Genomic DNA, 12,731 nt, shown 5'->3' with positions numbered 1-12,731 from the left:
ATTTTCATCATCACCAGCCAGGTTACGCCCACTGCAGCAGAAGGCCTTTCCTACTGATCTCCAATTTACGCCGTCCTGTGGCAACTGCGACCACCCTACCGCAGTAAATTCCTGATCACGTATCTCCAGCAGACTTTCCTCTCAGTCACGTGTCCATTCCTTGGAATCTGTTCTTTCACCCTAAAACACCATTGTTATCTATTCTGTGCATCGCTTGCCGTGCCCAAGTCCATTTCTACTAGTGTCGCTAGGATATCATTACCTCGATTTCAATCCAGGTGGCCCTGTTAACGTTATTCCTACAGCTTTCCTTTCCATAACTCGCTGCAATTTTGTCAGTCAGTTCAGGTGCAAGCGTCTTCTTCAGCGTAAATGTTTCGACTCCATAGATGTGTACACCCAAGTTCCAACTGCTGTACACGGTGACTTTTTTTATTGCGTCAGTATTACTACTTAATTCGCTTCGGCAAAATCTGTCCGTCTGTCGTTTGATGCCGCCGCCACCCTCCAGAAGGCCTTCGCCCACTTCCCACCCGCCTTTGTCCTCAACTCGCCTTCACAGTCCAGAAGCCGCCACCCACCACCAGCGAACCCGCATCCACCCTACAGAAGCTGCGCCCACCAGCCACCTTCACCCACCAGAAGGCCCTAGCCGCCACCCAACCACTCACTTCCACCCTGCAGACGACGCCACCCACGAGAAGCCCATGCAGCACTGGAACAAAAAAGCGGCGGCTAATACAGTTGAAGTAATTTTAGCAGCGAACTGGAACAGCCAGTACTGCTAACGCAGATTTGTGACATCACACCGTTTGATCGCCTGTGCATTTTTTATTTGCAGATTTATTATTTTTTTAAATGACGATGATGGTCAGGAGGATATGCCGTCTTCTACGGGCAGACAAAAGTTAAGGAGATATCACAGTTATTCAACATATTAGCCAAAAATTTTGGCATTTTTGATCTTATCCTACCGCAGCCTCGAAGACTGCATTAAATAGAGACTAAGCTTTGAAGGTGGTACTGGACTTGAGATGTATACTGATCGATTCCCTGCTTTTCTCCGCCTGATTCATAAAATACGGACTCCGAGGGCGTTGGTTATCCCACCCTCAATAATGCGGCCGAAATGACGACTGGTGAGGACGCCCGTTCACGTTGCCCTGGTGCCTCAAGTGCGCCGCGGTCAGCTGTGAGTGTAGCCGACAAGCGCCTGAGCGGCCCTGTCAATGCTGCCGGGGGCAGCGTGCTTATATTACATGACTCTGCTCGCCGGCGAGCTGTAGGCCAACCTTCTCATGGCGAGAAAACGTTGGCGCCAGGCCTGCATGTCCTTTGGCTGCAGCTGCCGCTCGAAACTCTTCGTGACCTTGCCAAAGTTCCGTGCGGCTCCAGCGATTGAATAACAATTATTGACTTAATGATAGAAAGAGCACCTCGTGCAACAAAGCAGGGCTCATCATTTTCAGGGGTCACTCGAAAAGCCCGCGTGATGCAGGCATAAGCGTGGAGCACAAATGCAGAAGCAGTGGGAGGAAGCGCTGTTATCGGGCAGCAGTGGCTGTTATCGGGCAGCAGTACACATGACTGAAGTGGGGCACACTTCTCTCACTGGCTTTATTTCCAGTTCTTGCTAGACCACAGAGTGTCCCCTGCTGCAGGTGCAAAGATTGCGCTCCGGCGACTATCACGCCGCGGAGCCCTCCACGGACGCTTTATCTCTCTTGGCATTTATCGCGCTTGTATACCACTCCCCCTTCCGTCTGTGTGATGCGTTGTGCAGCCGCTGCTGTTATCGAAAGTAATATATTCGGCGGAGACCAGAGTGCAGATGCACGTGATTCACCGTCAGCGACATGCAGCGCAATTTTATTTCTGGCAGAGCTCTCCCAGTTTTTTAGGCGATACGCCGAAGTTTATTCTTGGCGCCGCTCCGTTCCCTCGCTCATCGTTGCTCCTGTTCACGACAGGCGGCAGCACCGGTAGGGCATGAATCGAGCACTATGAATGCGTTAGCGCAGTGCCAGAAACCCGCTGTAATTTCTCCTGGAGCATAAGTCTTACTCCGCATGACTTTTTGTGCGTATGCTCTTAGCATCGAATCTGCGTTGCGGGGCGAAAAAAAAAAAAAGCCTTCACTGATGACTAACACGTAAGCGATGGTACGCATCCGTATCCGTACCGAAAGTCCTGAAAGCGCTTACCCGTGCCTTTTATGAACGGCATGCACAGTCGCTTTATTCTTTTTATGCCCGTTTTAGAGTCCTTACCCCATCGTTGCACACTGCCAAGCCACCATAAAAAGCCAATTATGCCACGGCACACGCTTTCTGTTTCTTACAATGAAGGGACCACTGCCCTTTGAAACGGGCAGTGATTGCGGCGCTCTCCACGACGTGAGCGTGAAGCGGCCGGCTGACCTTCAAAGCTCATGTTGCGCTGCGATGTCTACATGTTTGAAAGCCAACTGCCCAAAGGCACCGATAAAAAGAGGTGCGAAAGACTGGAAGAAATGTGTTGCAGCGCGCGCACTCGTCGGCGCCGTGGCTTAGTTGGTTAAAGCGCCTGTCTAGTAAACAGGAGATCGCGAGTTCGAATCTCGCCGGTGCCTTCTCTGTCGTATCTTTTTATTCTTTTTTCGCTCTATTTCACACATGCAAATGGGCGCAGGTGTTCACAATTTCAATTCGTTAAAATGCGTTGGCTATCACAAAGCAAATGAATGTAGAGGAAGAAGCGTTGTTCCCCTGGGAAGCCCCCGAAAAACTACAAACAACCCCCTCTCCCGTTTCCTTTCTTTTTTATGACAACGGAAAGCGGTCATTTCGCAACATTTTTCAGCGCTCATTTGTTACGATGTATGTGAAGTGAGGGCCATTGAATTTGTTTTTCGCATGGCCGGCCGCTAAGCTTTCGGGCAGGGATAAATCTCGGTTCCCTGGCTGAGCACTGCTCCGGCAAAGACTACCCATTGGTGTAACCGCGCAGTTACTACAACTAAAATATTTCAGCATTCCATCCTCGTTATAAGGAGGTTCACTTGTATTTTTCATGTTCACACGTCACGTGTTTCGTCACGGAAAATTTCACAGGTTAGTCAAAGGAATGCGCTTCAAAACAACTGCGAGAGCATGTTATTAACGTACCTCCTGTCAGTGTGATAGGTAAAGGAGTTAGCACGTTGTTTTTAGACGTATTTTTGAACGCGGCCCTGAATAGGCGAGTTCCTGGATGTGCTATTCAAAACTGTAACTCTTAGTAGGTAGACAATTGACATCAACTGTAATTGTTGAATATAGCAGCGCATGAAAAAATTCGGCAGGGACACTTACGACTGATCACGTGTGAGAAGGCGTAAGCTCGCCCGCTGGCTTTGTGAACTCAGTCGCCGCACGCTGCCACGTGATGTAGCCCGATGCCACGCAGCTGGCAGCTCTGCATGGCTCTACGTAGCCGCCGCACCCCATCTGATCTGCGCGCTAATTAACTTCGTGAAGGCAGTTTCCCTTCCCCACCAGCTGCCGCGTCAAGTTGCATTCGGATGCGCCGATCATCTGCATGAGGTCATTTTCAACTTTGCATTCATAGGTACAGGGTTGGTCAAAAGTTCCCAGGCAACAGGGTCTGCTTTTCGCCGGTATATCCTGGCACTTAAGATGCCGATAAAGCTACCGAGCTTCTTAGAGGTTGGAATTATACTTCTTCTACCCTCTACAGGCATCTTGAGCTTCGGTAACTGCCCGACTAAACCGCTAAAAAGCAGGCCCTGTGGCCTGGGAACTTTTGACTGAACCAGTACCTGGGTGTCATACCGCTCCTTGCGCAATGGCGCAGCGGTTAAGGGATGCGTCACTGCCCTTCGATGGCAGGTGCTGCCACCGGTAGAGTTTGCGCGACCCAAGTTGCACTACCCGAGCAACCTCTCCCGATCAATCATTAATTTAACTGGAAAGTGGCAGCTAAGCGGTGCGCCACTGCCCCAGGTTGGAAGGTGCTCCCACCGTTGTCCCAGGTTGTCTCGAGCAACCTCGAGCGACCAATCATTCATTTAACCGCTACCTACCAGGTTGCATGAGGAGGCCATCTTTTGCTCAATGGGGCAAGTGTTATGATCGGAGGCCCCGACAGTGGGAACAGACGAGCCCGGCAGGCGCCATCGAACTATGTTTGACCCAAAGGTGTTGTCGTCCTGAGAAGAGGATTAGGAACAGCTCCTGGCGACTGTGAGCTGTGACGAAAGGCCTCTCATCCGGTCGTCCGGAGTATGGAGTGCGGCATTGCTCCCAAACTGCGCCCTCACGTGGACCGGCAGAAAGACCCGAACAAAGGCTTCGGACCCGCCTCGCTCGCTTGCACTTGCGCGGCCAGACAAAGCGGGGGCGGACACGGCTGATTCATCTTACCCTCTGGAATTCCCGGGGCCGTCAGGACGCCTCTTTCCCGCGGAGGGCATCACCGCCTGCTAAGCCAACGACCTTATGCACCTGGACAAACCGGTCGGAAACCGCATTCCAGGGCCTCAAGGCGCCAGGATTCCTTATCGCCTATGCACGTGTTTGTGAGGCGGAGCGGTCACGGGGTTAGGGAAGAGACTATGAAGAGTGTGTCTGCCCATTGGACGCTTGATCAGCCACCGGTTTCCCTAGCTAGGTGCCTAGGGAATATCCACTGTATTTAAGCCGCGATGTGGCTGGTTTCACGGGACTTCATCTCTGACTTTTGGGTCTCCCTGCTTCTGTTGTAAATATGTAGCACTTCATCTCTGACTTTTGGGTCTCCCTGCTTCTGTTGTAAATATGTAGCACTTCATCTCTGACTTTTGGTCTCCCTGCTTCTCTTGTAAATATGTAAATAAACCTTCAAGTTTTCCAACCCTCCTGAAGGCTTCCCTCCGTCGTCTGCAGAGTTCATCGTCATGCGGTGAAGACCTCGGTCCCGATACCCAAGCATATCACAAGTAATGCTGAGATGAGAAATCGACTGAGATTTTACCATGCCACGGAATCCGGCAGCACCGCCTTTTTGCAAATCTAAAAGCGGTAAGAGGCTTTATAGTCAGTTGAGTCTACACTTTTACGTCACCTCCTAATCGCGCCAATTAAAATAGTAATTATTGTAATTATCCGACCAGTTACAGCATGTAAGGCGCTTAAGCACGTTCGCCGCGGTGGCTTAAGTGATTCTAATGCATCCATTTCCACTTTCTGCAGCCGCGCACACTGTTGGGCTATATATAGTTGGCTCATACTTAATAAGGAAATGTGGGATCGCAAAAATTAGCCAACGGAGAGGAAAACGAGGGTATGGGCGCTCGCTGCCGACTATAGGTTGAGCGAAGACAAACGGGTGTAATGGCACACGTTTGTCCTCTTTCAGTGAAGGAGTTGGAAGTGAAAGGTTGCGAGGCAGAACTACAGGCACAATTAGGTAATTGAATGCAATACATTTAACAGAACTAGACTGCATATAAGCAAGAGCCGAGGCTCTGGTCATGACAAGAGTTAAAAGCATTCTATGTCAGAGGGGAGCACACTATCACTGAGCCCTCGTATCCTTACGCATGGCTATTTCATTTCTTGCACCGTTTATAACGCACCTCATGAGGCATCATATTTCCTGTATCGTGCAGTTCTGTCGCGCATGCTTCGTTCCGTACCGCCAGTCTGTTAGACACGCTCGTCTCCTATGAACGAACTATATACATATATACGTGTAGTTGTAGAAAAGGCCTAATGCATTGTTGTTCCACCTGAGTCGCCTCATATGCGCGATAACACATTTTTTGCCTTTCTGTAGCCATTCTGAAGACTCAGCTGAAATAAAAAAACTAAGTTGTGAGGCTCAGCGTCCCGAAGCCACACATTGGCTACGAGGGACGCCGTAGTTGAGGACTCCAGATTAATTTATACTGCCTGGGTTACTTTAACGTGCGCTGACATCGCACAGCTCACGGGTGTTTTTGTATATCGCCTCCATCGAAATGCGGCCACTGTGGCCGGGGTCGAACCCGCGGCCTTTGGATCAGCAGCCGAACGCCAAATCCACTGAGCCACCGCGGCACCGTGCGCTGGAATATATTTTACGTCTTGCTAGCAATTTGCAGCTGCCGTTACTCCTCACCTGACTACGCCGCAGTTGAGTCGCTTGTAACTTTAAGCCTATTTGTCGCACCCTAGTGGAACTCTGTGGCATACGCGAAGTTACGGCAGATTATATGCAGCTTATCATCATAAAACCCGAGACAGTACGCCGTACACTGACCCTACATCGCGGTTTCTTCTGCCAACAGTGGGGACATGACGCTGCATTGTTCCAAATATCCTGGGTAAATGTTTGTAGCTAACCTGATACGGTGACACGGGGATGTAATGCATATTAATCCTTAGTTGAGGTAAGTTATTGTCTTCATTTCTGAGCGCTTTGAGGATAATTGCTTATGGTGATGTTTTGGTATGTTGCGCTTCTTTAGCCTGAACGGTACGTGTAGAATTGTTCAAATGTCTGCAAAGTTCTATGCTTGCATGGCTGGATGTGTTGTATTTTGCGTTGTTTTTTTTTAACGGGAACTTATTTCTTGACATACGGTGACAGTATAAGTAAACATGCAAATAAACACAAAGATATTACTGTCATGCGCCCAACTTCAGGTGTTGACGCAGTCCTCTTCAGTTGCACTTTTGCTGCTCAGCTCCTGTCTACGCTTGCCGCATAAATGCCACCCCACGTGTTCGTATTTTATAGCCATGTAGGAACAGTGCGCACTTTGTATATCCGGCCTATTCTTTACTATAGTATCACACGAACGCCGAAGAAACGGCCGCACAGTGTCTTGCGAACAACTGAAGTGGCGAAATAGGCGGCAAACAGCGAGCACCTTGGGCGCATAGGCATATTATCGGCCAATTTGCATTCTCGCTTCGATATACGCCACAGTAGAGCGGGTTTATGATGCTTGTGTGATACTGTTTATGAATTGGCCTGGTGTGCGGGTACCGAGCCGCGCCAGCCGCCCCAGACAGCCTCCGTCTTCTCCCATGTTCTCAACGGCACGTTCAACGATGACGCCGCAAGCGAACCAGGGGCAAATAACCAAGCGTGGACGCTCTCAAATAACGAACCGCGTTCGCCGAAGAGAAGTCTGAACATGCTATCAGGTGCACAAAACTGCTCCAACGCAAGATAAGTTCATGACTGAGAGGTGCAAGCCAGTCGTCTTGTCGGCTGTGACGGCTGGTTCTACCACGAGCGTCGTTCAGGGCCAGTACCACGTACAGTCTATAGACCTTTCCGTCGGGTGAGGATACCGAAACGTCTCTTCTCTGAGCTGTTGCAAACCCATTCCGCTGCCGCTTACGTCAGGTGCACACAGCAGCCCAGCGAGCAATATTGCGGCGTCCAAGCAGAATTATTGGAAGGTTTGCATAGCGGGATTTGAAGGTTATCGTGGTCCTTCCGGCAAAGCAGGAGCAGTAAACATTTTCCGGCATGACAGTCGCCTAGTCTGCGATAAAAATGACGGTGCAGGATAGAGAAACCATTAGACTAGCAGCGGTGATGTATTGCTTTCAGCCGTCTCGAGAAAATAAAATCCATTAGAGCACCTTAATCCGATTAGGTTAATCCTGAAGTGATCAGCTTTAAAGACTGCTATTTGGCCTGGATGAAACACGAACACCAACTGTGAACAAAACGCAATCATTCGCCTATTTATGTTTAGCTATGATGAGCTTCGTGAAAAGTTATGCGAACTGTGTACTCATTAAGGCTGCGAATTGAGCGAGTTGGAACTGATTCATATTTGTCTGATTCACATTTCATTAACTGATTCATATTTGGTCTATATTCATATAGACAGCGCTTGTAGTGTCTATTCTGCACTCCCGAGGCATAGGCAGGTTTACATTAGAGTTTGGCCCGGTACTGAGTGTAGTTGCTAAATTCGGCAATGGATTCCTTCACCAACATCAGCATTCTTCGTGAGGCTTGTTGTTTCGTTTCCATTTTTTTTTTCGCGAGGACTTTCGGTAATCAGTGCCCGAAAACTTCGCGGGTAGCCACATATCTGAGGTCAAGGTTCAACCAGGCTGCACGTTGGCACAGAGAGTGCAAGTCTCAGTTCCGAAAGTTGTAATCTGGGGCCATGTTTTTTTCTTTTTTTCTCTCTCTCTTCTGGAGAGCAGCCGCTTGCTGAAGCAACGCGATTCTCAACCATTGTTTTCATGCTATCGGAGTATTCTCTAGGCACCCCATTCTTTCAGCAACAGCTTTCTGGTATGTCTGGCGGATAGCAATTGTTCGGTATTGCGTTATACAGGCGCGACAACTAATAAGTTTTGTTCTTTTCCTCTGTTCTAAAAGGCCTGTAAGTGCAGCCTTTGCTAAAAGTAACCAGGCTGAATGGTTTGCTTCTCATTCGAATAGCAGAGCCCTTACGGCTTCCCTAAAGATCAAAAAGTTCTCGGAATGTGAGGACAAGTGTTCTCCTTATCGTACAGAGATTTATAGCTTGAGGGCTGGCATAAAAGCTTCAATATAGGAGTGAGAAGCAAACCGTATAGCCTGGTTACTTTTGGCAAAGACTGTACCTATCGTATGCCTCATGTCACATGCGATGAGTTAATGACGTGCCATTCTACAGCACGAATGCGCCTCCAAAGGGTATGCCGGTTGCCAACAACTGCTCCCACGTAAAATCTGCAACAAGTTCCATACCTACGCAAGGTTTACTGGTGACAACCAAGACATTTAAACCGGATTATTAGAATTTGCACAAATCGAAAACTCGCAGTATATGCGGTGGAGATGGTAGTGCTTTATTGAAACTAACAAGCAAAGGAAGCTGAAATAAGGCCAGTCGCGATATTACATCCTTGGATTTATTGAAGAGCAATAGGGGTAGCCGGAGAAGCGATTCGTTGTCTCTTACCTTTCGCCCACTGAGAACAAGGGGGAATGAGCCCTGGCAAAGCACGAAATAACAACACAAGACAACCGTTGTGACTTAAGTGAGCTTTATTTCTTACAAAAATTAGGTTTGTTTGCGGCAGTATACAAATATTCGCTATGTACAAGTCATACTACACTGCACGTATTATGACGATGAAGAGATTTTTTTTCTGTTAGTGAACAAAGAACAGCTGGACTTTTCTCACTGTTTGAGACAGCGTTTCCAATTACGTGACATTGCAACTGTTCCATCAGTAAAGTTGGCGCAATTTAAGTGCGCTCCAAGTTGACTTACACGCCGACTTACAGTGCGGCGTTTCCGAGAAATGCACAGTCATTCTGGAGTATGTAAGGGAAGTTATGCTTCGGCGGGAAAAAAAAAAAAAAACGGAACCGCCTCTAAGCGCAAAAATCGAGTAGCTTGAATTGTTCAGTGAGCCGCTTGGAACATTGACGCGTTTCACATGCACGTACACAGAACATCTAAGCGTTCTAGGATGACTGTACATCTATAGGTCCAGATTACGTTGCGCTCGTGATGGAAATGACTCATGCGACGAAAAATATTACGGGGGAAACAACACGACGCAATAGGCGCGTGACTCCTAGTGTTCAAGCATTTAAGCATACTGCCGCCGCGAAAACGGACGAGAAAAAAAGAACAAAAAAGGTACACCTGAGTTAGTGCTCTCTCCGGCATTGTTATGGACACTGAGAGATGCAACTCTACAGGGGTGGAACAACGCGCGGCGCGAATCTATTCCGGCAACAACCTCCTTCCATCGACCAGTCCCGGCCCATATGCACGGATGAACGCCTGCTCTAGACCTAAGAGGTGGAGAACGCCGAGTGACTCCGGGCCACTGGGTGTCGCTGCGGCGCAGGATGGCCGTGCGTGTGCTCGCCCATAGCAGCCCATGTTGCGCGTCGTCCTCTGAGTTATATAAAAAGCAGGCCGAGTCGCCATCCGCTGTCGGGGGGCGACGCCCGCCGCCCCAGAATCAGCACTGCCTTGCGCGAGAATTTCTCCACCTCTGGCTCCCGCAGCGCTCGTTCGTGCAAGTCATGCACGGGTTGGCGGCGGCGACCCGCCCCGCCGCTCTGAAGCGAGCCGCCGCTTTTGGCAATAGACTGTTCTACGACTATAACGCCTACGGGTATTTTTTTTTTCTGTTTCTTCTTCTTCTTCTTCTGAGCATGCTCACAGGTTTCGGGACCGCACGAGAGAAAAACGAAACACACGCACAAAACACACGCACAAACGCGCCGCGCGCGCTCGCGCCGTCGGTGCCCCAGTGTCCATCCGCGCGCTTCGCGGAACGGGAACCGACTGGACGCGGCGGCGGCCATGACGGCGGCTTGGTGAAGGCACTTTCGTCGCGGAATGCATCCACTCGCAGAGCACTGCACACCCAGTCTGTTCAACAGAGTCCGGCGTCTTGGGCTTCCTCACAAAGTCCAATGACTAAATGTGCGTCGCACTGGAAAAACAGAATGCGTGTTGCTCATTCGCAGCGAGGGAGGAAATCAAAAATAAAATGGGGGGGGGGGGGGGGGGGGGGGGGGGGAGCACAACGCGCACTTGTGTAGTCCAACAAGCCGTGCTTGGATGGGTCACGCCTTGGCTTTGCTTACAGCGGCAGCACGTTGCCGGTTAGCGCTTATTAGTCAAATGAGGCTTGCTGTTACTGGTGGCCCGCTGCCCGACGAGGGAAGCCCGGTGGCAGCTTGCTCGGTTCCTCTTTACTCATTCGTCTGTTTTTTTTTTGTTTTTTTTTGCCAGCGCTTGCGTTAGGGCGAGGAAGGAGCAGAAACTCTGACGCACTAGTTGGCGACGCTTATGCGGTCGGCTCATAACTCCGTCACAGGTTTGCTTCGTGACTGATGGGACCTTCTCGAAGACCAGCTCGTGAAGTTCGAACCAGTCATGTCAGATTTTCTGAAAGGGTGTTAACAGTTGGTTACTCTCCCATGCCGTTAAACGGAAAACGAAAACAAAGAAAACGTACAAAATAAAGCAGGCAGGCACAAAAAAACGAGCATGCAGAGTGTGTCAGGTGTGGTTAAAGCCCAGTGTTGTGAAATTTCGTGCCACGCTGTGGTTATGTACACTGACTACAAGGCAAAACTTGTTAGGTTGGTCACTGCAGCACGTTTGTTTTTTCACAAGCGAGACTGTAGCAAGAACGAGAGCGCTGCGCAACTGCTTCTGCTAGGCACGACTATGCGCATCCCTACGTAGCAACGCTTACGGCAAAAGCAAAGCTGGAAAGCTGGAGCGCTCGACGCTGTCTAGCCATGTACAAGCTGATTATGGATCACTGCGCTTTGGGAAATTTCTAACTCGATCAGCACGCCGCGACTGTACAGTTTCAAAAGTCAGAACGCTGAAGCTGAGCCTACCGTGTATTTCTCGATAACACAGCACAGCTGACAAAAACAGTTGACGCGATTTTTTCGTCATTACCAGTCTGTTGTTACCGCTAGGAACGAGCCCTAACTAAAATATTTATTCTCGGCAGCTACCGCAGTAAGGAGCAGTGTGGCGAGCATATATCTTTGACAAGAACTGTGCCACTCCAGCTAAGTCCTTAGGCTATAACAACACCCGTACTGTGTCCCCCAGCCTTTTAAAGCGGACGTTACACGTGTGCTGTTGGTGTGGAACGCGTAGCGTGAACAGTGCAAACACTTACACAGTCTCCACATCCCTATTGTCGTACCAGCCGTTCTCATTCTTTCCGTATCTCTCAAAGCGTGGGCTACGCGGCGGGTTGAGAGATGATGCGCCGTCAGGGGCGGTTTGCCGCAGTTTCATCCTGTTGTGTTTATTTACAGAGTAGGTGTCTGTGATGCTGTCATTGTAATCCATGCTGCAGAAACAAGGGGGGAGACAAAAAAAGACGGAAAGGCCACGATTAAGGAGCGGGAAGTGCTGAGCATCACCTACACCGCCACGGCAGCGGTCTTTTAAATTCCAGATAGTAGCTGAGTACATACGCCAAATCGCCGCTGCCGAGAGCGGCGATTGCTTTTTGGGGTCAAAATGGTCACGTACTGACACCCGGAAATGGTGAGATTGAGGACAGAAGCACACCGAGTGGCACCTCAGCCTTTTTAGAAGACTTGGAAACCAAACCACGCGAGAGTATTAGTTGTGAGTGCATTCCTACATGAATCGGTTAGTCTCCATGAGGACCAGTCCCACAACATGACAGTCTAGAATTTGAGACAATTTATAGCAGCAAAACGTGGTCGCTGCACTAACTTACCGGTTTGTTTGCATTTTAATCGATAACGATATCGTCACCACATTGTAAGGATATCCATTCGTTTTGCACACTGTCACTGTTTATAAGAAATTAATTCGCCTAAATCTAAGGTGTTCCACAAGCACACGCCACTTGATTCAGTAGAAGTTCCAGACGGCTGGCTGTTTGGACGCCGAGTTTTTCTTTAAAATAAATTCTCAATGCCGAGTTATCCTGCTCACAGGAGTGCTAACGCACACCCATTTCGTTGATCTGTCAGTAATAGGAAGCAATGCATACTTAGGGCGCCTGCCCTCACATCTACAGCATGGCTTTCGCTATGAGCCTGCCGCGTGTCCCAAATATGCCATGCTATTCGCCACGTAAGCTCACACCTATGGATACAGTAATACGCCGTCTAGAAAAGTCACAACTCCCTGTGTAAAATTTCACAGAACGGGAAATAGAATTTCAATGCTCGGTGGAGTCAGCCGGGGCGTATATTTTGTACGGTCCCCGAAACACGTGCATTAA

The 12,731-nt window shown here is 49.4% G+C and overlaps 1 protein-coding gene and 1 non-coding gene across 2 annotated transcripts in view; one reads left to right on the top strand and one right to left on the bottom strand.

The window, feature by feature from the left end:
• Positions 1 to 2,537: 2,537 nt before the first annotated feature.
• On the top strand, positions 2,538 to 2,611 carry TRNAT-AGU (transfer RNA threonine (anticodon AGU)). Its single transcript has one exon. It is a non-coding gene; the product is annotated as a tRNA-Thr (tRNA).
• Positions 2,612 to 9,316: 6,705 nt separating this feature from the next.
• Positions 9,317 to 12,731, bottom strand: part of LOC144118419 (protocadherin Fat 4-like) — a 270,906-nt gene continuing 267,491 nt past the window's right edge. Inside the window, exons 63-64 of the mRNA XM_077651364.1 lie at positions 11,643 to 11,819; positions 9,317 to 10,885 (exon numbers count right to left, since the gene is read on the bottom strand). Coding sequence (XP_077507490.1) covers positions 10,798 to 10,885; positions 11,643 to 11,819 — 265 coding nt within the window. The 3' untranslated portion in view covers positions 9,317 to 10,797. The remainder of the gene's footprint in view (positions 10,886 to 11,642; positions 11,820 to 12,731) is intronic.

This window comes from Amblyomma americanum, chromosome 1, assembly GCF_052857255.1.
Source record: "Amblyomma americanum isolate KBUSLIRL-KWMA chromosome 1, ASM5285725v1, whole genome shotgun sequence".
NCBI classification, from domain to species: Eukaryota; Metazoa; Arthropoda; class Arachnida; order Ixodida; family Ixodidae; genus Amblyomma; species Amblyomma americanum.
Note: the sequence above shows the minus strand (reverse complement) of the source record. Positions and strands in the feature narration are given on the sequence as shown.